Source organism: Passer montanus, unplaced genomic scaffold, assembly GCF_014805655.1.
Source record: "Passer montanus isolate IOZ18808 unplaced genomic scaffold, ASM1480565v1 scaffold32, whole genome shotgun sequence".
Lineage (NCBI taxonomy): Eukaryota > Metazoa > Chordata > Aves > Passeriformes > Passeridae > Passer > Passer montanus.
In genome coordinates, this window is record NW_024367930.1 from 565081 (window position 1) to 592435 (window position 27355).

Sequence of the window (27355 nt, forward strand, 5' to 3'; positions counted from 1 at the left end):
TCTAAATGAAGTGACTACATTAAGCAAATTTAGGAAAAGCTATGTGATTTGCAATCTGAAGGCAATAAATTATAATGCAAAAGAGCAGCACTGACACACAAAACCAGAAAACTATGTATTACACTGCAGTAATTAAAGAAGTCTCTAGAGTGGTTGTGATTTTGGGGGGTGGTTTGCTTACCGGCTGCACCAATTCGCTGCTTGTCTGTATAGAACAAAGTCATACACATAAAACACAGAAAAGAAGAACATAATTTACTTTGATAGAGTAGCAGTTCGTTAATTAGCAGTTCTCTAACCAGCTGCAGTTACCAAATCAGAGTGGGGAAGGAGTGGTGGGTCCCTCCTACTACTCCACTCAAGACTACTTCAAGGCCTGTGAATTTCAAACCTCTGAATTACATAACAAAAAAAAGTTCTTAGTGTATGTTGAATATTGATCACCTCTTGCTACCCCTATGAGTCACTGACATTCTTATTTCAGATGTTTAGCTATGAAGTACACTGGCATTTTAAAAAATAGAGCAAAGATAAAAATGATAATACAGAATAAATACATAATATTAAAAAGCTATAAATAAAACTGTAAAAAGAAGACATTAATAAAGCTATCTAATCTAAATTTAGAGCAATACATTCTCAACATTACTGGGTTATTTCATGTGGTCCAGATATTTGCTGCCTTGAAATTTTGGCTACCCTACATACATGACTGTTTTTATTGAGCTTTATTTAACCTCACTCAATATAAGGACATTTAATGTACATCATACGTGGAATGTGAAAAAAACTGTGCTGTGAATCTGAACACATTACAAGCATTCACAAATTTCTGTGCTGGCTGAAGCTACAAAAGGTCAAACATGAACATACCAGCCTCCATGTCAAGTCAACCCAGCTAACTCCATTACATAGTCAAAAGTCAAAAGAAAGCTCACAAAAATGTGTTGTTTTCTTCCAGCAGATCATTTAATATGATTTGGCACTAGGAGGAAGAAGGAAGGATTCGTGCAGTTTCCTATAGCAGCTGTTTCTTTTGTGAGTAACTCCAGTTCACTGTATTGCCCACAAAGACAAGCTAAATTCTGTCTTAACTCCTAGTTTTGAGAAAATGGTTGTCTATTTGGTTAATGGACACCTTCAGGTATTTCAAACAACTGACTTATATCCATAATTACCTTCTAATAGCTGTATTTTGGGCATATTAAAAGCAACACACTTAGCTGTAGTGATTGTGAATCTTTTAGCCTAGATTTCTGACAAAATTTAGGTTTTGTAGGCTAATCAACAGATTATTTTTTATTGTTGTTAGTTTTAAAAGATACTCAGTGGCTTCATATACTTGAAAGAGTTTTTTCATGGTCTGTGAATTCTTTATCTTGGCTTTTGGTGAAAAATTTGTAAATATGAATTTAAGTTACAAAATCAGAGGCACAGAAATACTATTATGTATGTCAGGCTTACCGTCCATAGATCCCACGGCAATGTCTGGAAAAAGTAGTGAAAGAAAGAGCTGGTCAGAAAAATACCATTCCTGTACTGCATGTCCAACATGCTACACAACAATGCTCATTAAATGAGAAGAGAGAACTTATTTATAAGCATGCTTATATTACATACTTATTTTATATATTAGCACATGTCCATGTGTGTGTGTCTGTAGGTATCTGCACAATACTTTTGGTTACAAAGGATGGGAAGTATGCAATGCATTGTGGTATTTCCCAATTCAAAGTAGTTGTTTCTTTTCAGCAAACTCACATTGCTGTGTGCATGAATAATGGCCAGGTTTGGAACTGGGGACTGACTTTCAATAGGTATATGAGCCTCTGCAAGGTGTCAGCTTTAAAGACCTTACAAAGTTGGGGTTTTCTAGCCAGTTTAATGACACATCTATCCACTGAGAATAAGTGGGCTTCCTCACAACACTGACACAGAAAGGGAAATGGCAATACTATTTGTGAAAGGAAATAAGAAAGTTGACCAATATTTTCTTTTTCTTGTCCAGTCTGTTAATTAATGCTAGTGACCTCTCAACAGAAGTGCTAAACAGACGAAAGAAAAGCAGCAGACTTCATGCCAAATATTTATAGTCCACCACATGAGACGGAACTCTGTTGGTTTGTATCAAAAGAGAAGAGAACCAGACAGGTTTAGAAAGGTCCCTTCTAATGCAGCCATAGAAACAGAAAAGCAATTGAAGGAAGGACAGACCAGGGCTCACCTACTGTGGTTGGATCACCCTGGCAGAGCAGTGGAGGGAGGTAATTAATTAAATTAACAACAAATAAGTCATGCCAGGCCTTCCAAGGCATCATGCATAGATGACCACTCCTGTCTTCACACTTCTACCTCAGCCGTTTGCTGAATGGAAAATATGCATGACTTAAGCAAAAACTATACACATATGGAAATACCATTTAAAGCTCTCTTTTTAATCTTCCTGCAAGCACAGGGCTCTGCAGCCACAGGTTTAATTCTCTCTATACCATAGTAATGACCCTGTCAACTCCAGTGAGAGCAAGACCCAGACTGCAGGGCTGTCTTCCCTTCTAAAATCACAGTGTTCTGACACAGCTCTTGTAGATGTGGGCCATTCTTTCTCATATGCCTTTGTTCTGCAGAAAGGTGAAAGGAGTGAGTAAAGGTGCCCAGTGAATTCTTCTTATGCCCCTAGACAAAAAGTTACTATTTAACTTTTTAAGCACAAACTTTCTACACAAAATTATATTCTGTATTTCATAGTACAGTTGAATATAAAATAACTGTTTTTCACTAAGGTAATAAACTTTTCTACAATCTGTACAATATGATGTCAGAACAAATATGTTCTGTCATAAAATCTTGTGTTTAATGATCCCACTGCTCTAATCAGCATTATTATAAAACAAGCTGAAACTGTAATTAGTGAAGTCCCACATAGCCCTTTCTGTCACTGCTGAATGCTGTGGAATGTCATTTGCCTTCCCCTTCCTTTTCTCTGTTTAGAGGGAGAAAAAACATAACAAGTAAAATGCACAAAGTTTCTGCTAGAATGGAACACTTCTCATAGCAAATCCCAGTGAGAAAATTCGGCTAATGTTCAAAGTGTTGACAGTGCATCCTTTTTCTGACAGCACACACCTGTCAGAGATCACTCCAGATCTCATCACATAACTAGGGCTTCACACTGACTAAGAAATTAATTAACTGAGGTAGAGAGCATCAGAGAATCAGGACATCTCAGCCTTAAAGCTTATTGTCTTCTCACTCCTTTACAGTCCTGCATTTCTGAACAGCTGATAAGTCTCCTCACGTCTCACAGAACAAGCCAGATTTATGATAGGTTTTGCTAACAGTGTATTAACATTGCTTCTTTGTGTACAAAACAGGGATACAGACATGCTGGCCATGAGATCTTCTGTACTTTGCTACCTGCCCTCTGGGTAGTGAGGGTGAATTCTAGATTTTAAAATAGCATGTCCTGTAGCATAAGCCAATGAATATCACCAACTTATATATTAGCTTTTAAATTTTTTTTAAAATTTTCACTTTTTTTTTTTTTTCAAAAAACCACCATTACAAATATTACTATTGAATGTATACTTTCAATAACACAACATTCTACAAGAAAACACTCTATTCCATACTCCAATTTTCCTTGAGGTTAGGTCTAAAGTAGATTAATAGCAAAACCACTCAGATCATACCACTGCTTGATACAGACACTCCATCACAGTAAAGCAACTGCATGCTGACTCCATGAGACCTAGGTCCTCTAAGGCAGATATTTCTTCATATCTTTCCAGATACGAAGAATCAAAGTCAGGTCTGAAAAGTTGTCAGAAAAACAAGCACTGGAGAATAATAATGTTTACACTAAGAGTTATTCTATTGATGGAAAGTAACAGCATGCTAAAGTCAAGGCCAAGGTACCAGCAACCATTCTCATCAGCAGACATCTCATTTTACCACCTAACAATTTCCTCTCCTCCCAGTATATCATCAAGTATGTGGTTACCGACGTGGAAGACAGAAGGCTGACTTGTGCTTCTCAGGAAGACAAAGTTTTTCAGATACTTCTTATTAATATATGAGGCAAACCCTTTTCTACCAAACACAGTATATTGCATTCATATGCTTTGACTACGTCAAGGCAAAGAGATACCTGAGACATGGGTGAATGACCAACTCCTGTTGACACAGCTTCTGGCTTGAAGGGGTCGAAGTCCAAATCCAGTAACGATTCCTCTTTCTTAGCTTCAGGTACTTCATTCTTTTAGAAGAGAAATATAACTTCTGAAAAATTTATCATTTAAATGCTTTCCTGGGCAGTAAAATATGAAAATGATCAAGAAAAAAACCCAAAACACTCCACAGATTTACTAGCTGTGGTGCACACCAGAAGGGGAGGAAGTTCTGAAGATTTTCCTGAGCTTTAGTGTAAGTTTTATGAGATTCACTCTTATGATGGAACTAGATGATCTTTAGGTCTCTTTCAACCAAAACCATTTTATGATTCTACAATATGCTCTTATTAAATCGTATTTTTGGTTTGCAATTAATAAATTAGCCAAGGCCTCTGAGGTCACTATAAAGATATATACACATATACATGTTCAATGGGTCTTTTCTGCTATAAATTAACCTGAAAAAACTTTTAGTGTGTTTCAACATAAAATTCTAATTAGTGTGAAACTACAGCTGAGATTTAATTATCATTAATTGTAAATATTCTAGGCAAGCATCTTGGTCTTGCTAACAAGAGTAGTACTGCCTACTGCTAGTTGTTCAGTTAAACAGTGAGAGAGCTTGTATGAATGGGCAAGTCTACTGCAACATGGCATGTATAAACCCAGCAAAACTAGGTGATAACAATAATTATAATAATGATGATGACAATAACAGTAAAATAAATGAGCAAAGACTTTCTGTTATTAAAACATTTAAGAGTATAAACATTTCAAATTACTGTTACTATTGGTAAACAGATGTTCAAAGTCAGGTAATTAATGGCTTCCATTATGCTACAAAACACCTTAACTCTCTGTGTCACCTGCAAACATGGTCAAAAGAGCTCCTCAGCTCTCATGTTAGGAATGACAGAGTGACCTAGAACTCTTCAGTCTGTAAGATGTACTAGGGGTGATGTGAGAAGGGGTGATGTCTATACCAGTGTGAGAGGCACAGGGGTTTGGCTACTCCCTGGTTCTTCAGGGAGGCAGGAAAAAAGTTGGCAGCACAGCTGATGGAGGCAAATGTAAAATAAAGAAGTGGTGCTGCTCCACATGGCACCGGGTCCAGCTGGGGACCTTCTTGGTTTCAGGTAGTGTGAATGTGAAAACTGTACACATGCTGAAAGAGTAAATAAATTTGTGGCATAGTCTGCTGAGGCTTACTAAATTGGTAGCAATCATGTTGAGGAAGCCCCAGAGCTGCTAAAGAATGGAGCCTAAGAGACTCCAGCAGAAGAGGGTGTCAGGAGTACCACCATTGTTTGCCTGGATTTATCTTCTTTCTTTGGCCTTCTGGCATCACTGGTGATGATGGACAACTGGTCTGATACAATGAAGCCAGTGTTACAGTCTCACACTTCAAAAAGTCAAACCCACCACTCCCACCAGTAACCAACATTAGGCTCATTCCCTCCTGCCTTCCATTGAGTGTATTTAGATTTTATCACATATGCTTTTGAGGCACTAATACTCATATAGTCACACAACTTGGTAAAACAACAGCATTTACTGGCATATAATCAGAATTGGATGGAGACATAAAAGATGTCTCCTTTCACCAAAGTTTGAGGATGAAGTTGCTACCTTTGAGGACTGAATCAAATTAACAGGAGTATTACTTAAGGCCATAGACCAGATAAGGTATTGCAAGTCACAGGGCACTGATCACTGATAGCAAAATTTACCCATGCCCCTCAGACCAAAATGAAGAGAACACTCAACTTTAGTGACCAATCCCCAAATAAACATACACGGTACCTAAGATACCCCTCTCTGTGCAGCTAATGTTTCTATGAGCAAAGCCAAGTGAATGAATCATCCAGCTGAAGCAGTCTTTTATACCTGTAAAAACCAGGAAGTTTAATTTTTTAAAAATCACTCAACAGAAAGACGGAATACTTTTAATGAAGGAAACAGAAGGGATTTTGATGAAGGAAGCAGAAGTAATGAAGGATTTCTGTAAAGTTCCACTAGAGATGCTTAGCATAAAAAAAAGGCATCTCAGATCAACTCTCAGCTAGTAATGCAACCTGGATGCATTTAAATCTCAAACATGACTGTATCACAGTATTTTCAGTCAGACCTCTCAGGAAATTGCTCTTTTTTTCAATACGTTGGCAGTGTTAGCCCTTTTGAGTGATTATGTGTGACCTATTCAAAGGCAAAACACCATATGTGTAACTTATGATAACACAAAGTGGTAATTGTGCCTCTGCCTTGTACTTTCGCCCTCCTCCTCCCTCCCCAAGATCAGCCCCCAGTATCTTGGAGAAATTAGGGTGATTACATGGATGGACCTCTACACAATTCACTGAAGCTTACCTGTGATGGGGTTGTCACATTGATTTCTGGGACAAAGTTGTCATCAAATAAGTTAATGATGTTCTCCTGTTGCAACTCCTTTGTGGGTGTGAGTTTAGGCAGTGGCGGGACCGGTGGACCTTTCCTCAGCTAGGCAGACAGCAAAAATGTCACAGACTAGTTCAGGGATAAAAGAAAATCTTTAAGCTAGACCTAAACAAATTGTCTTAGATTTTTACTTTGGCTGTTTCATAGTAAATATTTATTCCCTAAATATTCATGTGAATAAGCCATGTATTGAATGGAACTGTTTAGCTGTTCACCACCAAGTACTTGGAAATGAACATTATGGGAAGAACAAAACAACCCTATGTTTCAAAGTCATTAAAACTCAAGGTTTCAGATTTGATACAAAAGCAACTCTTGGTTATTTTTTTTTTTCTGCTGCGACAGGCACACAGTGCAAGACAGCTCTTCTATGCTGTCTTCTATGCTGTCTTCTATGCAGGCCATAGCTGGAAGGATGATACTGCACAGAAACAATGCCTCTGCAGCTATTTGGCTTCTTGAGTTCATTTGTGCTTAGCTCTGGGATTTTGTCACTGCCCACCTGTTGCTAGCCTTAGGGTGTACTTAATGCTAAGACTATATCATCTCTGGGACCTATAGCACTTCAAAGGTGCCTAGTTCACTACATTCCTCCTGCTCTCCAGAGATTCACATAACTATGACAAACTAATTGCTTGGAATAATACCAAATAACATTGGATAATTTTTAAATCTATCAAAAACCCAAGAAAATAAATCCTCAAAAAAAATCCTCAGGTGGTATAGTGATATAACACCACTGGCACCAGTGCGGCTGAGTCCTACCAGGTGCATACTCAGGCAAGAGTTGTCACATTTTGGGAAACCAGAGAAAATAAACACGCTCACTAGACACAAAATTAATTTTCTTCTGATGTGCAGACAGCATAGAAACAGCAATTAGCACAGAATCTATCCCAATTCCAAATCAACACAAGTCTTTTATATGCACATGAAGTATCATATACAACTCATGCTACAGATAGAACTGATGAATGAAACCAATTCTTATTTTACCAATACTAGTGAGAATAGAAGTTACTCCATTGATTACAACAGTGTCAAACTTCCCAATCAGTGTTTAAAACAACCAATAAGACTTCAACTATCAGTAATTAGAAGAGCAGTATTTCAACTATTTTTCATTGTTTTAGAGATTGGCCAGATCAGTGATACTCACTGGCTAATTTTTCCCAAGGTAAGCATAAATTTGAAGATGAATGAAGAGCAGAAATATATAATGTACAAAAATTCACAAGGAGGTTTTAGAAATAGGCTTTTCAAACTGTCATTGCCGGTATATGGGACGTTAGAGACAACACAACTTTTTAAGAAGTGTTTTGCTTTGCCATTGCAAATTCTACCAATTCACCAAGCACCTAACATTTTCTTCATTCCCCTAATAAAAAAACCCATTTTCTATTCATGTTGTGACACAGGGATGAACAACTGATTAACAGAACAGATTACAACAGAACCAGTAGTGTCTCTGCTACTACTCAGTCTAGACCACAGCCTAGATGAAAAATCCACCACGTACATTATCTCAGCTATCTGCACAACAAATATCTCCTAGATATCTCCTTACCTGTGTAGGTGACTTAGGTCGGGCTGGTGCCGGAGATGCTGGTGCCAGCATATGATTGGGACTAGCAGTAGGGCTAGGTAGGGGAGAGACCTCCTCTGGTGGTGACGGTGTTTTTGCAAAGCGGAGTGGACCTGAATCACTAGACAGAAGCAAAGGAATGACAAGAACATATCTATCTTGCTGACTTATTACCTTGAAAATTGGATGCAACAGTTGAACTGCATTCCTGATGTAATGTCAGGGACCACAAAGGAGAGTATACACCGGAGATGAATGAAGCCATTATATAGTGACTAAAACTAAAATTGCAATTAAAGACAATTAAAATTCAATGTCAAAGGAAGTTTTAATTTTGAATGATCTTGATTTTTGGAACATTTGTTTACCTGATCATTATAACTTGAAGAAAACAAGAGTACCCGCATTTTTTCAGATTCTGTACTTGAAATACCACTTCACTTATAAATTTATTACCATTATAAAATGTGAAATGGATTTACTGTCTTCATTTCACATGCTTCTCAGAACAGAACACTTTGAAGATAAAAAAACCCACAGGAAGGCATAACAATGAATCCTGCAATTAATTTTAAAAGCTCAGCAACTTTTTGTTTTTATTGAAAGGTTTCAATAAAACAAAAGACAGCCAAGATTATTATAAAGATAAAACTATTTAGAAGGACAAATCGCAAAAATTATAAACAAGCAGCAGTCTAGTGACTTCAACAGAGCTCTGGTGATACTAAGAAAGATCTGATGAAGTCGTAGAAAGCATCTCCACTTCCCATGAAAGCACCTGGTGCAAACACTGAGAAAATATTCAGCTACCTAGATATGCTGAAAGCTTACAGTGAGGGAGGCTATGAACTACAGTACTCAACAACCACAGTACTCAGTAGAAGCGACTCTTACACATCCTCAGGGAGAGCAGAAGCACTACCTGATTGAGACCACAGCATAAACATGATCCTAATGCGAACACAAGAAAAACTGTTCTTTGGAAGGACAAACTTAGCTCACACTCACCACCTCTTTCTGTGGAAATATTAAAAGAGAAAAAATAAGCAATCATTAAGAAATTTATGTTCCAGGGTACATATTTGCCTTCAGGACAGAGTACTGAGCAGCACACAAGTTCTTAAGATGTTTCTTTTTATGCATTTCTTTAAAAGAAAGATTAGATATTGCACTTGTCTAGTATCAACTTCTCATGCATCTAAAATGGAAAGCTGTTTTATCTCATGAAGATCCACTTAGGAGTCTTTTAGAGTATGATCACTAATAAGGGAAGTCAAAATCTATCCAGATTTTCACACAAGGCTCTGCAAACAGGACAAGCAAAAGACAGTAACAAAGTAATTGAAAAAAATGGATTTTTAGAAAGCTTTTTTAAGTAAGTTCACACTACATTAAATGACATCTAGTAATTTGCAGAAAAAATAATTTTGTTGCATAATTGTTTTTCTCCCAATGATGGAATGAATAATTCAGTGGGAACAAGCATGTGCATATTGGACGTGGTCTAAAAAACACAGGTGGATAAAATACCTGCTGCTTACAAAATGTGCTCGAAATCTTCCAATGCTACATTATTTCACATCGCATAAAAGTATTTTACAAAGCCTTTATGGGGATCATGGTCCAGATTGTGAGTCCATCCTAAATGGGACAAAGTTAACCGCTCCAAAGGCAATATGTAGTATGCAAGCATGGATTATCACTGAAATAATCTAAAATACAAATTCTAGTGATGTGCTTATAAAGTAGTTCTGAATTTCGCATTACATCAGAAGTTTCAGATTTCATTCTTCGTTCTTCCAAAGTGAGATTAAAACAAATGGAGGAATATTTTCCATATTTTTGAGGCAGACGTTATGTTGTTTGGTTAGTCTTAATTGTTGCTAATCTACCTCCATCTTGAGAGCAAATTAGAAGTAGTTATTGAGGAACCAATTTAATTTTTATTTATGCCTCAACATTATCTGGCTTTTGTGTTATAAACCTATTTTCTGACATTGGGTGGAAAATTTCTACACAGTCTGAGCACTAAGATGTGCAGAAGGTGGCTAGCACACATGAAGGGGTAGAGACCGCTGACATCACAGCTCCTAAGCAGGCAAACCCTTTACAGAATGGAGACTTCGGCTGACAGAGCAGTCAAGTCTTGCACCACTAGGCTGCAAGAGACTCCCTCTGCAGGCGGGGAAACCCCTGCTGTCCAGCGCAAATTCCCCTGACTAGCCAATGGTCGTCCCACAAGGAGCGGACTATGAGAGGAGCCTGAGCACATACAAGCATTTAACCGCGGTACAGCTACCCCGCTGTCTCAGTTTCTGAGCCGAGGGGCTCGTCTAGAGTTTGCCTCGGTCGGCCCTTGCTCCCTGCTTCTTCCTTGACTCTCTGCCCTGTCCTCATCTGTTCCATCTACCCTTCTAAGCTTCGCCGCTTTCCCGCAGCAGCCTGCCGCCGCTCCGCCACAGCGCGTCCCGCCGCCCCGCCACGCGGGACCGTCCTGGCTGCGGCCAGCGGAGCCGCGCTCTCGCGAGAGCTGCGCAGCCTCGCCCCGGCAGGGAGCGCAGGCTCCACCTGCCGGTGGGTGCCGCCGGTGCAGCCCGGGGTTCCGCCGGTGACGTTCTGATCGTGGCCTCCTTTCTCCCTCTCCGTCTTTCTTTTCCCTTCTCTGCTTAACTTTCTGTCCCTCTCCAGTAGGGACACACATCCTTTCTTATCAGTAAATAGTTCTCAGCTATAATATTTGCCACGTTTGTGCTTGATTTTTGTCCAAGAAATCCATAAAAAAGAATCCCGTGGTTTCCCTTAGAGTGGGATGTGAAAAGTTATATAACGTTGTTTTCAGATTGCTTCTGACTAGCTGGGATTAAATGGAAATTCAGGCTTTATATATTAACTCTAAATATCAATGTGTCTTTATAAGTCTCACTGTTTTACATCTCAGCCTTTTATGACCATCAGTATTAGAAATAAAATTATGGCAGAAAGGCTACAGTTGTTGAAAGTGCAGAAAGTACATTTCTGTTGCCAGTACAGAAATACTGTACTGGCATCCACTGACCTTTAGAAAGCACCATCTGATTTTAAACTCCTTTTGGTTTTGTGCTTTAAAACAAGATTTTGCTTGACATTCTCTTTTTTTCAGCCCTTTTTTTTTTTTGCTTTTATGATGTACCCTCAGATCTTTACTTTTTCCCTGTAAGTAGAAGAGATAAAAGCTGACATTCAAAATTTGGGATTCGCACCTAATAATAGGAGCTAAAACCATATCTCAATATTTCAAGGCTTTAAACAAGTTATGAGAGTTAGCAACATAGCTGTAACCTAAATATTAAATTAGCTGTACACTTAATTGGTGCAAATTGATGTAACAGTCTACAATGAACTTGGCTAAATTGAAACAGCCTTCTTTTTTTTGTAGTTTTGGTTTGGTTTGGTTTGGTTTTGGTTTTGTTTTTGAAAGGACTTTCTAGAAAAATAGTCAGTGAAGAAGAAAGCTTTGCATATTTACTCCTGTTGAGAAGAACTTCATCCTGGGTACCTTCATTTACCATCCTGAACAAATAATGCCTGTTACCATGTGTAGGTGTTACACACGGTGTAGGTGGTCACTACATATGCTGAAACCTACAAAGCCTACAGCAAGGCAATTCATTAAATAGGCAATAAATTCACCTTGGTGCCCCTTGAATGGTGAAGGCCTTGTCTGCATGCTGATCCCCCAGCTTTGTCATCACTTCATATAGTTTGTGACATAACTGTGAAAACAAAACAGTTGCCTGAGTTTATGTGAACAACTACAGTCATGATTAAAAAGGCATTATTAAAATGATAAATATGGTTTGATAAATGATAACTTGATAATTTTGTTACAGTATAAAACCTTCCAAAAATTCTCAGTACCATGCATAGAAAAAGCCTAAACAGAAACCCATCAAAATCCATAGAATCAAAGATAATAGCAGTTCTTAAAAAACATGAGTTGTTTTTTAGAGAACAAGATTATAAATAAGACTGCTATGTGAGCTCTGATGAAGGAGGTCATCTGAAGTTTAAATCAACATGGGCAGCCAATAAGATCCTGAAAAATCTAATCCAAATTTTCACAGAGCTTCAGTAAAGTGAGTTTTCAAAAAAATTTTGGTTCCAATTTGAAAGTTGCTATAGATTATATGCTACTATTTAGCCAGGAACATTCAGAAGATCCTCAGTGAAACTGCTTGATTTGCCTAACAGTCACAGATAAAATATTGCATTGCTGACAAGGCATATAGCAGACTTGAAGAGAATGTTTGACATGTTTGTTTTTTTTCCTACTGATTAAAGCAAGGAGGTGCTTAGCAATTTGACACAGCAACAGTAGGCAACATTAGATTGTCAAAATTGAAAGTGAATTTAGTGCTACAACTGGTAATGCATTGCAATCCAAAATTGTAGGGGCTGCTCCTTCCTTAAGGAGAGAACAAATATGGCAAGTAGAATGAATATTATCATTGTAGCAAAAATCTGGATCTATGGCAAATTCTCATGTGTGCCTCTGCTAGATTTTTACTATAAGGTATTTTTTAGCTATCATGCATAGCATAATCCATTATACAAGATAGTCAGTTTTACTCACTAAAGCTATTTCCTTGTGAAACTTGGCTTCAAGGCTGGATACATTTTTGAAGGTGTTCACATAGAAGCCAATTCGTCTACAAAGGATGGCACAAAGAAAGGAAAAAGAGAATAAAAGGTATGTGTGGGAGGGGCACAAAGGCAGATTAATTAATTGTTTTCTGGACTACAAACAACATTCTTGACAATTACTCTCAGCAAAGCAAATGATGAAATGTCAAAATTTCAGACTAATTTTTCATTATTATTTCCATTAGTGTTAAGATATGTATTTCACACCATCCAGTCAACCAAACTGAGACTACTCCACATCAGAAGTCTTCAGCTTTTTTTAAAGAAGAGTGGAAAAGGATGGTCTCAGCTACAGCACAAGCGCAGAGAAGACAAGATGCTCTGGGCTTCCATCTCCTGACAGACAGCACACAACCATTTCTTGAAAGGGGAAAGGTACCATTCCAGCACTGTGAGCCCCTGTGCCCAAATTTTATCACAGCATCAAGATGATGCAGTTGCATCTTGGGTCACCTTGAGTGTATACAGCTCAGAACAGCCCACGCATCCCAAGCTCAGCTCTGAAACACATGCACATGTATATAAAAGGAAAGAATTTAATATAGACTAGACATTTCTGTGCATGTAGTCAAGAATCTGCTTACTTGGGGTGAATTATTACATACTTCTCCATTTCAAAAGTAGAAGCTGTTTTCTTAGGTTTTGTTTTATTCTTTTTCCTATTTAAAACTTCTATGTATAATTTCTCCCAACTTTGATTAACAACAATTGTCTTTGGAATATGAATAAGCCTGCAAAATGTCAACTCAATAGATAATTTTCTTCCTGAAGAATTTTAATAACTAAAATAAAGGACTCTGAAAGCAATTGCTTACTAAATTACGCATATTGCTCAAATTAAATTCTACCTTTCCCCGAGACTAGCTACCATGTCTTTATACAAAATTTACTGAAGTAAAAAGGGCCCTCACTCTAAGTCATTCACATGCAGTTTTGCTTTTAGCAGGCCCATAAAACAAATGGGCCTAAGTAAGTGCTGAGAAGGTTTACACTGAAATAGGCAGAAACCCAGCAGGGAAATTCTCTGTTGGTCTGAAATTTAACAGGCTTTAATTTGGAAGGCAGAGAAGACAAAGGATACTTCCTATTTTCACTCCAGTGAAATGTGTCAATTGTTAAAGAACATAACGCATAACACACTAATGAGATGCTTATTTTTCTACTGCTTTTGTTCTCCCATTCATATTGTCTGCATTTTCTGTATAAACACAAATCATGATTACACATCTTGACTGAATGACCTATGCCATCAAGTCATTTAACATCACAACCATTTAACACCAGTGCAAAACTATAGTATGTGTCTTCTGGTGTAGTTATAATAAAAAAATATCCATAAGTAGACCCAAATCACCACAGACTACTCTGTGCTCTAGCATAATTATTTACTCAGTAAATGGAAACCTTTTAGCACTTCAGAATGAAGATATGCTAATGAATCTTAAGTGCCAACATACATTGAAAAAAATAAGCATAAATACACTTATATTACATATATTTTGGAGCACTTGCATACATTTTTCCTTTTATTGTTTCAGAAAGGTAATGCGTGGAATCTTCAAGAATCCAGCAATTCATTTTCTGTCAGCTCATTAAAATCCCCTGATTCCCTTTCCTTACTCCCCATTTAAGGCCCTGCATACAGTATCTCTCTAGGCTTACCGTGACCACAGAGATGGCAACTCTTCTTGCAAATCAGTGTTAAACTCTTCAAACACTTTCTGTGCTTTTTGAAATTCTTCTTCTGCCTAAACCAAAAGGAAACAGATGACTTCTAAAATCACTATGACATAACAGAATCAAAATAATTTTTGTGTTTTTTTCTTGGTGGGTCTTTTACATTTTTTATTAACAAAGGATGTTACTCAGTCTTACACCATGGAGGCCAATACAGGATTTGCTGTCCCCTCAGTCTCATCAAGAGAGCAAGTTAGGTCCCAAAGAGGACTCCTTAGTGAAAGAGGCTGAGCCTGACTATCACATGAACCAAAGTACTCAATACACATTTTTGCTTAGAGATATCATTATTTCTAAGGGAGTAAAATGAAAAGAAATTTTGTGCTCTCTCTCTGTACAGAAAAAAATACCACCCAGTCTCCCCAGGTCTTCTTCCAGCATGTTTCTGATTGTGCTACCTTGGTGATTCTGCCCTCATCTTTTCTTTTCGAGCTCTGCAGGGCTTCTAGATGATGCCTTGCACTGTCGTAGTCCACTAGCTTTCTGCTTCGTTTTGCAATGCGAGTCTGTGCAGGGGTAGAAATGAAAGGAAATATGAGGAGCAGTTTCAAAAAAGCCATTTTACATATGTTGTTAATTTAATTTTTGACATATTTTTATTCTCCCTTCTCTATTGTTCATATCTGAATTATTATATCATATAGGAGGAACATGGAAATGGTAAAAATGACAATCTAATCACATTATTTTAAATAAGGAATCAATTTACAAATAGTTTGGAAAGGGTTTTCATGGGTATAGGGCTTACAGTCTTTAGAATTGAGGTATCAGTGTTACATAAGACTTGTCACATTCTCTAAAATCAGTGAACCTGTTAAACTCATGGTAACTCTATCTTTTCCCCTTATATATAGTATGAAAATTCAGCAATTAATGCATTTTTTCTAGAGTTGGAAATATGCTATTATATACTTCTCTATATAGTTGTTCTGACACCTATCTAAAATACTGGAGTTCAAGATATAGATACAGATATAGATATTAGATATAGATATACTTTGATATAGACTTTCCAAAGCTATGTAATCCACATGCTGAGACAGCACAATCACAGCTTGATTTAAAAATGAGTTTAGGACTGTGTATCACTAATGTTGGTATTCTTAGATTATTTTTTCTTTAGTCCTTGATGTAAATTACAAAGGGGATTACTGTGTGTTACCTGCTCAGTTATAAACCCTCACAGAAAAATCCAGTTATGCCCATACAGTCATATTCAAATATAAATGTATCTCCTCTCATCTATAGTGCTTGTTTATCCTCACACATTTCATTTATCAGTCATTTCTCTGGACTGTGCACTAGATGGGCATGTGGCAGAGGCTAGAATCTGTATAACATTCTCTTGTGATGTGTATTACAAAATCTTTTTATAACTAATTAAAAGACATGGGTTAGGTAAAAGAAAGATACGGGTGCATCCATCTAGCCAGTAACAGAAAGCCTGCTTTCCATGTAATTTGTCTGGCATTTTAACAGATGAAGAGCTTAATGTGTCCTTACTGAAATTGGTTAAAATTATCTCATACCAAAGAAACAGCAGTAGCAAAAAGCATAAAAGTTGCCTCTACAAAGACTAATTTACTTCCATGTACTATTGCATGACAAATATTTTTGATCACTTGGAAAATCAGTCCTGCCTAATGTCAGGAATTTACTTACAATATCTTGTACATTACAGGAGAGCATGACTTCCACCTCCCAACCTTTTAAATTTTTTTTGTTTGTAATCTCATTTTCAATTTATTTTGGAACTCAACAGAACTTTAAAATTTGTCCTTTGTAGAAAATCATTACTTTACTTTTATATCAGGAAATTGTCCTAAATACGTATCCAGAGTTAACAATGACCCATCCACCAGTTTTTGATGGAAGTCTTCCCAAAGTTCATCACATTTCTGAAAAGGCAGAAAGGAGAAAAATGTACTTAGTAGTTTAATGCCACTCTAAACTTAGGAGAAATACAAATGTAACTGGCAAAGATTCATATTTCTGAAGTTTTAAAATGTTCTTTATGGAAATAAATCATAGCATAAACGTAAGGTGAATGAAAAGGAATACCTTGATATTGCAAATTTAATTCACAACAAATTAAGATTAAACTTAATAATTAGTTTCAGGTCCCTGAGGGTCAGTAACACAGAATCTGTACCTGGCATAGCTCTTGTGTCTAACTATATTCTCTGATGGTGAACCTTGCTTACAGAGAAAGGAAGTACGACAAAAAAATAGAAGAGAAAATAAAGGGAAAGATCTTTCAATTTCATTATTTTTGTGCCATTAAGGTACATTTAATAGAATGGCTGATGCAGACAAGAACTCTGCTTTGTGCTGCTGGAGAGCTAGAATGACAGGAAACATCTCAACATCAGCTGGCAAAATAAACAAAATCTGCACCCCAGCCACCCTCCTCTGCCCTGAACGCACAGTGCTTTTCCCCAGTCCCCTTTGGAGCTCTGGGCTAGTCACCAGGAGAAACCCCCTGTAGTTTTTTGATTTTCATGAACATATTAACACATAGCTCATGTGACAAGGATTCAGTGGGTAAGATTCCTTATTAGAAGCAAATCCTGTTGCATAGACATAGTGCTTGAGGTCCTGGATTCTCCACTGAACAAATCATTAGCACATGTTAAACATCCTGATTCCCCCTTTCTTTGCACATTTCAAAAATCACTTAACATCATTCCCTTTGATAGGAGGGAGGTTAATGGGTGTAAGCACTGCTCTGTAGGGCTGTTATCCTCACAGAGTCTGGAAAACTGTCACATTATGTCACAGTACAAGCTAGCTTGTACTGGGCAATTAATTTTGCTATAAATAAGAAACCCAGCCAGTTCCATAAACTGGCCCGTGGTTGACAGATAGGAACCTCAACTGATTACATTCCATCCTAAGCTGCAGACATCTCAGTAGTCTGGGAGCTGGGCAGTATCGAAGATCAGACCAATGAGCTATCCAGACCGGGTTTTTCAAACCCCCTTTATAAAGAGGGGTTTATATAGTAAACTCTCTCTATTGCCACTTGGACATTGGAGTCTGTGTTGTCCGTGTCTTCGACCACTGACACCATGAAACACATGGCCATCCTGCATAATAGAAAACTATTCCAAAATGTTTGTTTTATCATAACCTACTATACAGTGGATTATAAATGCTGTATAATGCCAGCTTTCAGTTCATTCATTTCCTACTCTAACAGAGTCCCTAATGAATGATTAGAATATATTAAACATGTTTAAAAGAAATACCTAATTTATTAACACAGCATTTAATCACAGTGGTCTACAAAGCATCACAACATTAGATCATAGCATGCCATTCTTCTTTGTTTGCCTTTGTATCTTGCTGATATGTATTTTGAACAAGTTAAAATAAAGGAGATTCTAAAAGCTAATGGACTCAAACAACATTGCTGAAGGATTCTTTAAGCCATCATCTTTCCTACCATACAGAATAAGGTCTTATAAGTGGATCCCTTTTGGAATGATAATTTATAACCTAGATACATAATTATTTTTTACTGAGCTCACAGAATTACAGAATCACAGAATCAACTAGGTTGGAAAAGATCTTTGAGATCATCAAGTCTAACCTATGACCTAACCTTATCAATTATAACATGGCACTAAGTGCCACATCCAGTCTTTTCTTAAACACCTCCAGAGATGGTAACACTACCTCCTCCCTGGGCAGGTGATTCCAATGCCAAATCAGTCCTTCTGCGCAAAAATTCTTCTTAATATCCAGCCTAAACTTCCCCTGACATAGTTTAAGGCTGTGTCCTCTTGTCCTGTTGCTGGTTTCCTGGGAGAAAAGACTGATCCCCACTTGGCTACAACCTCCTTTCAGGCAGTTGCAGAGAGTGAAAAGATCTCCCCTGAGCCTCTTTTTCTCCAGGCTAAACAACCCAAGCTCCCTCAGCTGGCCCTCATAGGACTTTTGTTCCAGACCCTTCACCAGCCTTGTTGCCCTTCTCTGGACACAGTACTCAAGTTGTGGCCTCACCAGTGCTGAGCACAGGGGAAGAGTCATTCCCTGCTCCTGCTGACCACACTATTACTGGTACAGGCCAGGATGCCATTGGCTTTCTTAGCCATGTGGGCACACTTGGTCTTGTTAAACCTCATATCATTGGATTCAGCCCATGGTTCCAGCCCATCCAGGCTGCTCCTGCAGAGCTCTCCTGCCCTCCAGCAGACTGACACTGGCACCCAACTTGGTGTCATTGCAAAACTACTAAGAGTAGACTCAATTCCCCTCATCCAGATCATCAATAAAGATATTAAACAGAACTGGGCCCATACACAGATCTCTGGGGGCCACCACTAGGGACTGGCCACCAGTTGGATATAGCAGTATTCACCACCACTCTCTGGGCCTGGCCATCGAGCCAGTTCTTGAACCTGGAAAGAGTGCACCTGTCCAAGCCATGGGCTGTCAGCTTTTCCAGGATTATTCCATGGAGACAGTGTTGAAGGCTTTGCTCAGTCCAGGTAGACAACATGGAAAGCCTTCCCCACATCCACCAGGTGGGTGGCCTGGTCATAAAAGGAGATCAGGTTGGTTAGGCAGGACCTGCGTCTCCTAAATTCATCTGGCTGGATCATCCCCAGGCCATCCCTGTAGGTCCTGTGTAATTGCACTCAAGATGATCTGTTCCATAACTGTGCCAGGCATCGATGTCAGGCTGAGAGATCTGTAGTTTCCTGGATCCTCCTTTCAGGAGGGGTATTACATTGGTCAGCTTCCAGTCATCTGGCACCTCCTGAATAACCAAGACTGATGATAAATGATGAAAAGCAGCTTAGTGAGCTCTTCTGCTAGCTCCCTCATCACTCAGGATGGATCCCATCTGATCCCACAGGCTTGCGAACATCAAAGTGGCTCAGCAGGTCACTAACTGCTTCCAATTACAGGGAATCTATTCTGCTCCCTGTCCCAGTCTATTAGCTTTAGAGGCCATCTGCCCTGAGGATGACCTGTCTTATTGTTGACAATTGAGGCAAAGAAGGTGTTAAGTACCTCAGCCTTTTCCTCATCTTCGGTAACTGTATTCCCCACCATGTTGATAAAGAATGGAAGTTTTTCTTGGTCCTTCTTTTGATATTAATATATTTATAAAACCACTTTTTATTATCCTTTACAGAAGTGTCCAGGTTAAGTTCTAACTGAGTTTTTACCACTCTAATTGATGCATAAATCTACCTTTGGGATTATGTACCGAAACAATTCAGGAGATTTTGTAATATTGCACATAAAACAATACAAAAAACCTAAATCAATCAAACAAAAAAATATGTATCTTAAATTAGGCACTTTGGAAGTTGGATGCTTTTAAAATCAAAACCCTTTGCAGCAGGGAAGTGTAGGAGAAGGCATCTGTAGAGAAGAAAAGCAATCTGTACACTGCTTTGTATTCAGGTTTACTGTTAACTATATTATCAAGGAGGCCTTGCAAACTGAATGCCAGGTGATTAAAAGCTTAATTGACAACCATTTGCACTTTCTTGTCACCACCATCACATTTGCTGACAGATTTCCCCCTGAACTGAGGCTCTTTATGCAGGCAATTCAGAGCACCTCAAGTTAAATTCCTGCTGTGCTGTCTAGAAAAGCCTATTCTTCTCTAATCACTGGAGTAAGGTAAAAAGTAAAAATAAAGTGTCCTGAACTCTAATTTGCCTTTGAATTCCATATTCTTCTCAGTAAGAGGTGAATGTCTCATAAAATGTCCTGTGCAGTACGACTGGCTCAACAGTTGTTACACAGCACAAAAGGATTAAGTGGCTTTGATAATTTTTAACATTCTATTGAGCTGAGAATCCTGACTATAAAATTGCATGTAAGATACCTTTGTACAAACTTGTCAGTCAGATGCTGTCAGGACCAATTCTGCTCACACTGAGTTATCTCTGTGGTAGCTTTTATCAGCTAGTTCATACAACAGACACTGCAAGTGCTGCATCTGGCCAGCAGGAGCTGCATTTCACAAGATCTGTAATTTATATGCTGAGAAAACAGGATTTAACATGACATGAAGGATTAAGGTCAATTTTGTATGCACACTTCTCCTCAACAGCTCAGATTAATCCATTTGCATCCAAAATACTTTTCCCCTCTTTCCATACATCTTACCTCTCCAATCATTTTCACATCTTCACGTCCATACCAGTCTGGCTCGTACACTTCATGGAGAGACTCTGTAAGCTTCTTTGAGGCATCTTGCATTCCTGCAGTCAGACAAAAAGAGAAATATGTAAATGAAAACTACAAGAAGTAGTTGCTAAATAGCTTGATTTTCAGCCATGTGTACCCACTATGCTATTCCCTCTGGCAAATTTAGAAAATAAATATCTGAACTTGGGTAGAGCACTGCAGTGGACATGATTTTATGAAGAGTTTTGTAATGTCACCCAGTAGCTTTAGAAGTTTGTGGAGCCCAGTGCCTATTTATGTTTGCAGCAGGGTGGTGCTTGCAGAGGACTGTGTGAAGCCAAACTGACAGTCACTATTGGAGCTCTTGCTTTGGCTCTTGCTTTGACAGGTGGAACAAGAACAGTGACTATTGATGCTTATCACTCTGGTTTAAATGTAAAATAACTTCAATGACATTATGAAAATTTATCTTCAGTGAGATCAGTTTGACCCCAATGAATAAATAAACACCTTCAGTGAAGGCACTGGGGTTTGCATTTTTGATACAGCATGAATCCATTAGATTCAGAATATGGTTCTGAATCCAGTGAAACCAAACTCATCTCACCTAACATTCTAAGAGTTCAGAGTAAGTAATTTTAAAATGACAATTTTTATTTCAACTTCATTGGAAAATCTCTATACTTGAATTTCTTACTTAGCATTAACTTTTTTTTCTTAAAAAAGCACCTCTTTTTCTGGTCAAAATCTGTTTGCTCTTTTGAAAATATCTCTAAGCATGATGTTCAGATTTAACTTCTTAGTGACTGAATTTAGGAATAACATCAATATTTTTGTTTTCTGTACAAAGAAACATTCACAAGTGGAAAAGGAAAACTAATTTGAAACTTGAACATGTAGAATATCTTGATCTAGTCAGTTGGTATTCCATCATGCACTCACAAAACATATGCTGTTAATATGAGAGTAAAATAAATACAGGGATGCACACTTTATAAGAAAGTAGTAGTCTATGGAATTGATAGGATAGAAAACAGATACTGAAAAAGCTGAAAGTACATGCTTGTTCTCAGTCCTTGAGTACAAAATAGAGAATGGTATGGGGGAGAACAAGTACAAAAGAAGTACTGGTGCTTAGAGGGTACAAGCTTTTGCCCTTAAATCAAAAGGTAATGAGCCAAAACAGAATATCTGATCTCTTCAGAAATGGTCTTGGGGGTGGTTTTTAATGACAAAGCTCATCTTAGACTATTAGGAGAGCACAAAAATTAAAATGTATTTCTTCCTTTTCTCCTTCATGGTTAATTCTTAGGATCATGTATCTCCAGCTAAGAAAGTGTTATCCTGAATAAAAAGGAATTTTTTTTTTTTTTGCCTCAGAAGTTACCAGGTTACAATGAAATACAGATGATCTTCACATATATTTTCAGGCAGGACTCATTTAAAATCTTTAATGTCACTGCAACTCAAGAGATAAGGCAAAACCACTAGAGTATCTCTTTGCTTCTCTCCAGTCAGGGTGAATGTACAAACCAGGAGGGTTTGTTCATCCCTGCTTACACCTGATCCTTTCTGATACCTGAACTTCTGCCCTTAAGCACTCTGAGTGGTAAACCTGTGGCAGAGGTTCCTGTGGCATGCAGTCTAGCACAGCTGCAAGATAATCCCTCCTGCAACTTGCACTAAGCTCGGTCACAGACCATGTTGACACCTTTTCCTAGACTTTCTTTCTTAAGTACTACAGGACTCAGGCATATATCTGCTTAAGAGAAAAAGTAAAACACACCTAATGTGCCATGCTTGAGTTATATCAAAACTTTGTACCAACATTTACACTTTTTTTCTGCTCTGAGAATTGGATAGCCCTTCATTCCACCACATTCCTGTAAAAAACATCAGTAAAATCCAGCTGCAGTGTCAGGCAAGTGGGCAGTTAAGTATTTGGTTTTTTCAGTCAGGGGCTTCAATTTGAAATTTCCAGGCTAATATCATCCATCCTCCTCCTTCTGACTGCATCTATACCAGGTTTACTGCAATACACCAAAGGGGTGAAAAGGTAAATACCAAATCCAGTGAATTCCCATTCTTTTTCATACTTCTGGACATAAACTTACAGTGTCCAATGATTTTTTGTTTGACAGGTTTTCACAGTTATTCCTTACACACTGATACCTTTTATACGTTATTCAGCACAAAATTTAAGGGGATTAGTGTCTTAGTCATAGACTGCAGGCTCTCTCTCTTGGCTGCTTTTAACTGCTATCACTATAGACAAATAAATTGTTAAAAGCAAGTCATTAAAGTACTAAGTAATATGAAAAGTACTAAGAAATGTGAAAGGAATTTTTACGGCTCATGAACAGTTATAAATTTATATTTAGTATCAATTGTTTCATTCAGTAGTACTTGTTGGTAATTGGGTCCTGTATTTAATAGCTAAAAGTGCCAAAATATTTGAATCACTTAGGAAAAATGCTGCTAAATAATCCAGTTACTGAAGATCGAGCTTTTCAGATTAAATGATCCCTATTTCTATCGTAAGGAGAAATCTGTCCCTGGAGCCACCAAAAAATTCTAGAGGCCTCCTTGTGATAGGGATTCTGGGGGTGGCAGTGCAGAGATATTCCCATTAAGCACACTAGAGAAGGGGGAGGGTAGGTGACTCTTTACCATCACAGCTCCAATGTACTCAAGCTCCCGTGGAGAGTGAGAAAGACCTGGAACAGTATGTTGGCTGTAAAACTCATATGCTGTGGGGTCTCCTCACTCCCCTGCAGGGTAATCTAGCCTGAATGATGGAGAATTTTCCATTTTCCTGATGGGATGAGATATCTTGGTCTGGCCCTTAATATTACTGATGTGGTTCTTCAGGGAAATGACCTGCCCTGCCATAAGCGTTGTACTTCTTATTGCTAGTAATCCATTCGAGTTTCCACTGGAACAAGTCAATAATTCCATTATTAATGAATAAATTTTGCAGAAAGATGATGAATATTTTATGGATTTTAAGAAATTACATGACTGATCTTAAGATTTCTGTGTCTGAAGGACATGTGCAGTTCTGTCAGCCACAGACTGACAACTAGGCAACAGAACTGTTTACAGACCTGAAAAATCTCCCCTTCCTGTACACCAGTTACTCTTTATCACTATATTAAGCCATCTGTAGTGTATTTCAGGTAAATTTCAGGTGCTTTCTTTTCCTCACTTTTTATGTCTGTCACCTTGCCACTTGCATGAAGATCCAGGTTTCTTCTTCCCCATCTGCACTGGTACTTGCAAAGAGCTTGGGGTAGAGAATGGGTGACTGATTTAGGGTTTCTATAACAATTGGCCCATAAAACCATTCAAGTCCCTTACAGCTCTCAAAAGCTTAAAAATAAATCATGAAGTATAAAACCCAGATACATATTGCCAAGGAGATTGGAAGACACACAAGACTGAGGCATGAGATGACTAAAGTTATGGGGAATAGCACACCACCTCATCAGTACAAACACCACTGATACACAGCAGACATTAAACTATCATGCACATGAAATAAAATGGCACATAAAAGCCATTCACAAGTTCAACAGCTTTATGGCATGGTTTCTCTGAGTCCTTCAATAACCGACAAGAAAAATCAAGGTCCAGCTAAGACTAAGAAGCATCAGTGATAAGAGAAGGAGTCTAAATACAGCAAAAATTCTTTTAAGAATGTGTCATACTAAACCTCAAATTGTGAAATATATATTAAAATGAAGGGACAGAGGGTCATAATAAGGTTTAATTTATTCTTCCTTGCTTATATCCCCATCTGTAGTATTGTGTCTACATCTGGAGTCCACAAGAAAGATGTGGACCTGTTAGAGCAGGTCCAGAGAAGGCCACAAAGATGTTCAGAGAAACAGAGAACCTCTCCTACAAAGACAGACTGAGACAGCTGGAATTGTTCAGCCTGGAGATAAGGCTTTGAGGAGACCTCCTTTTGTCTTGACAGTACTTAATGGGAGCTTATTGAAAAAAAGGAAGAAGAACTTTTTACACAGGTAGACAGTGGTAGGACAAAGGGGAATTAATGGTTTGAAACTAGAACAGGAGAGGTATAGATTAGATGTCAGGAGGAAATTCTTTACTTAGAGGATAGTGAAACACTGGAACAGGTAGCCCAAAGAAGTAGATGCCCCATCCTTTGAAGTGTTCAAGGTCAGGCTGGATGGGATTCTGAATAACCTGATCTCTTGAGTGGCATTCCTAACTACGGCAGGGGGATTTCAACTAGATAATCTATAAAGTCCCTTCCAACCCAAACCATTCTATGACTCTATGAAGTCATACCTGGATTTGTACTTCCTACTTCCAATATCAAGTCATTCAGAAGTCATGCACCAAAATAAAACTTAGTACTGAAGTTAAAATCCCAAAACTCTTTAAAATGAGCTGCTTCACTCATACATCCAAGAGTATTAGGATGTCAAGTGTGTTATTTTCCAAAAATTCCAATATATGCAGTTATATGATTGACCTTTTTTCCTGCAAAATTACAGGAATGACAGCATGACTCCAAGTCTCTGACATCTTTGGTGCAAAAATCCCACTCAAGTGCCTAAATATGAGGGTTACCATGTTTTTGTGCATAGATACCTCAAAAATCTTTTAATGATGGCAGTCATTCAAAGAATTGCAACAAAGACACTGTAGCAGGTGCTTCAGTCATCCAAAATCTGATCTTTGGCACTACTGACCTAGTCATCTTTGAGGAAGCCTGAGCCTGTGCTCACTTCACAGCAGCAATATGTGCCAATATGTGTGCCAAGGATGCCCACTGCTGGCTTGTTATCTTTGACATTTTAAGGCTCTCATGAGTGCTTTTGACTGGATCTTTTTTAAGACATGTAGATAATAAGGTGCTAGCAAACACTTTTCATTCTGAGTAAGGAAGTCAGTCCGAATTACTTAAAGGCAGCATCAAGATAACTAGGCTTAACAGAAAAGCATAGCTAAAAAGGCAAAACTAAAACAATGGAAAATTTTACACTAAGATAAACACAACTTGGTGAAAAAAGTAGTCCATTACAGAGTAGAAGTGCAAAAGGACCATGAGTGTAGAGTACTAGGAAAAGAAGAGAAGGATGGAGAAAGAAGATGAAACAGAGAGGAGTGTTATCACCAATACAGAAATCAAGGCAGCATGTAAACAGTTAGTTTGCATGACAGATCAGACATCTAGCAAACAAACAGCATCATCCTACTGCTTCTGAATAACCACCATACAATGTGTGTGGGGAAGAGTGAAAACTGTGAGAGCAAAATTAGCATTCAGTGTGTTCCCTGCGAAAGACCAATGCTACAGTTTCCTCTAAGAAGAAAAGACATTATAGCAAATTTGTCTGGTATGGAATTTTCCTTGGGCAGCCCATCCAGAAAACAATAACGGTCAAAGACAGTAAGCTACTGCTTTGCTTCCCATTTTATAATTTGCATCAAAACCAGCTTGCTTACCTGCCTGTGAACAGCTGATGATGTTACTATGACAGTGAGTTTCAGGGATGTTAATACTAATTTGCAAAATTTTCCCTCCTGGATTGGAGCCAGGTTAAAAATATACACACACATACATATTTATAGTATATTTATATTTATCTTAAGAAGCTACTGTCTCTCAATCTGTCACCAACTCTTACTCCGTTCCCTTTAGCCTCCAACTCCTCCAAAGAGCGGTGGCATGAGAAAGAGAACAATTTGCATACAGTGCTCTGTTGAGTGTGCTGGGTTTACAAATGTCTAGTAGGATTTAAATGACTGTTTGGTTGTCTCTGATATTAAAGCACTGGTTAGTGACTTCTGTTACTTAGATTTTCAATGCAATATAAAGTAATATAACATTTGACTTTTAAACTTAAAAAAAATGGATTAAGCAGCCAGAAATAGGTGAGAAATCACATTATCACAGGTAGTGTGGTTTTGGAGAAAGGTCATAATCCAACTAGTAATAACCTGGAAATGTTACATTTCTGGAGATCAAGCAATCCCTTGCCCTACATGAGGTACTTCATATTCTAGCATTTGCAAAGATGAGTAACAAGGTGTATAGACTTTGTGGGTGCTAAAAATGCATACAACATGAGAATCTGGGCAGCAGAGGATGCACACAAAGGACAGTCAAGGATGCAAGACTGTACGTAAATGAGTTGACTTTGAAGGTGCAGAATCTCTAACATCATGTTAAAGAGAATCTTCTATTTGTCTTTGTATACTTTAAACAAGCTTACTTGTCTCAATTTTTTAAAAAAAGTTTGCTTTATGAAAGCAAGATATAAAACTTAAAAATCACCTTTAATGGCTGCTAAATATCCTCTCAGTTCTCTCTGGAGTCTGGAACCCTCTGCCTGAAAAAGAAGAAAAGAAAAAAGCATGGAAGTGAAACATGTCAGTTATGTTTAATGCCTTGAAACATGCATGCAGTATGTTGAACAACTAAAAACAATTTCAGGACCCATCTAATTAATAGTGTCACATGTTGCAAGCATGCACAGATTCATAGGAAAAGAGGGTCTGGCAAAGGAGGCTTGCATAGTGTACTCTC

The 27355-nt window shown here is 38.1% G+C and overlaps 1 protein-coding gene across 4 annotated transcripts in view; it reads right to left on the minus strand.

Annotated features, from left to right (window-relative positions):
• The window catches only part of AMPH (amphiphysin), a 123463-nt gene that overhangs the window by 24317 nt on the left and 71791 nt on the right, over positions 1 to 27355 (minus strand). For all 4 annotated transcript variants that reach the window (XM_039715122.1, XM_039715121.1, XM_039715120.1 and 1 more), the window contains exons 3-14: positions 27104 to 27158; positions 20767 to 20861; positions 16431 to 16526; positions 15027 to 15134; positions 14554 to 14639; positions 12821 to 12896; positions 11878 to 11960; positions 8191 to 8329; positions 6537 to 6665; positions 4148 to 4255; positions 1465 to 1488; positions 182 to 205 (exon numbers count right to left, since the gene is read on the minus strand). In XM_039715122.1, coding sequence (XP_039571056.1) covers positions 182 to 205; positions 1465 to 1488; positions 4148 to 4255; positions 6537 to 6665; positions 8191 to 8329; positions 11878 to 11960; positions 12821 to 12896; positions 14554 to 14639; positions 15027 to 15134; positions 16431 to 16526; positions 20767 to 20861; positions 27104 to 27158 — 1023 coding nt within the window. The remainder of the gene's footprint in view (positions 1 to 181; positions 206 to 1464; positions 1489 to 4147; positions 4256 to 6536; positions 6666 to 8190; positions 8330 to 11877; positions 11961 to 12820; positions 12897 to 14553; positions 14640 to 15026; positions 15135 to 16430; positions 16527 to 20766; positions 20862 to 27103; positions 27159 to 27355) is intronic.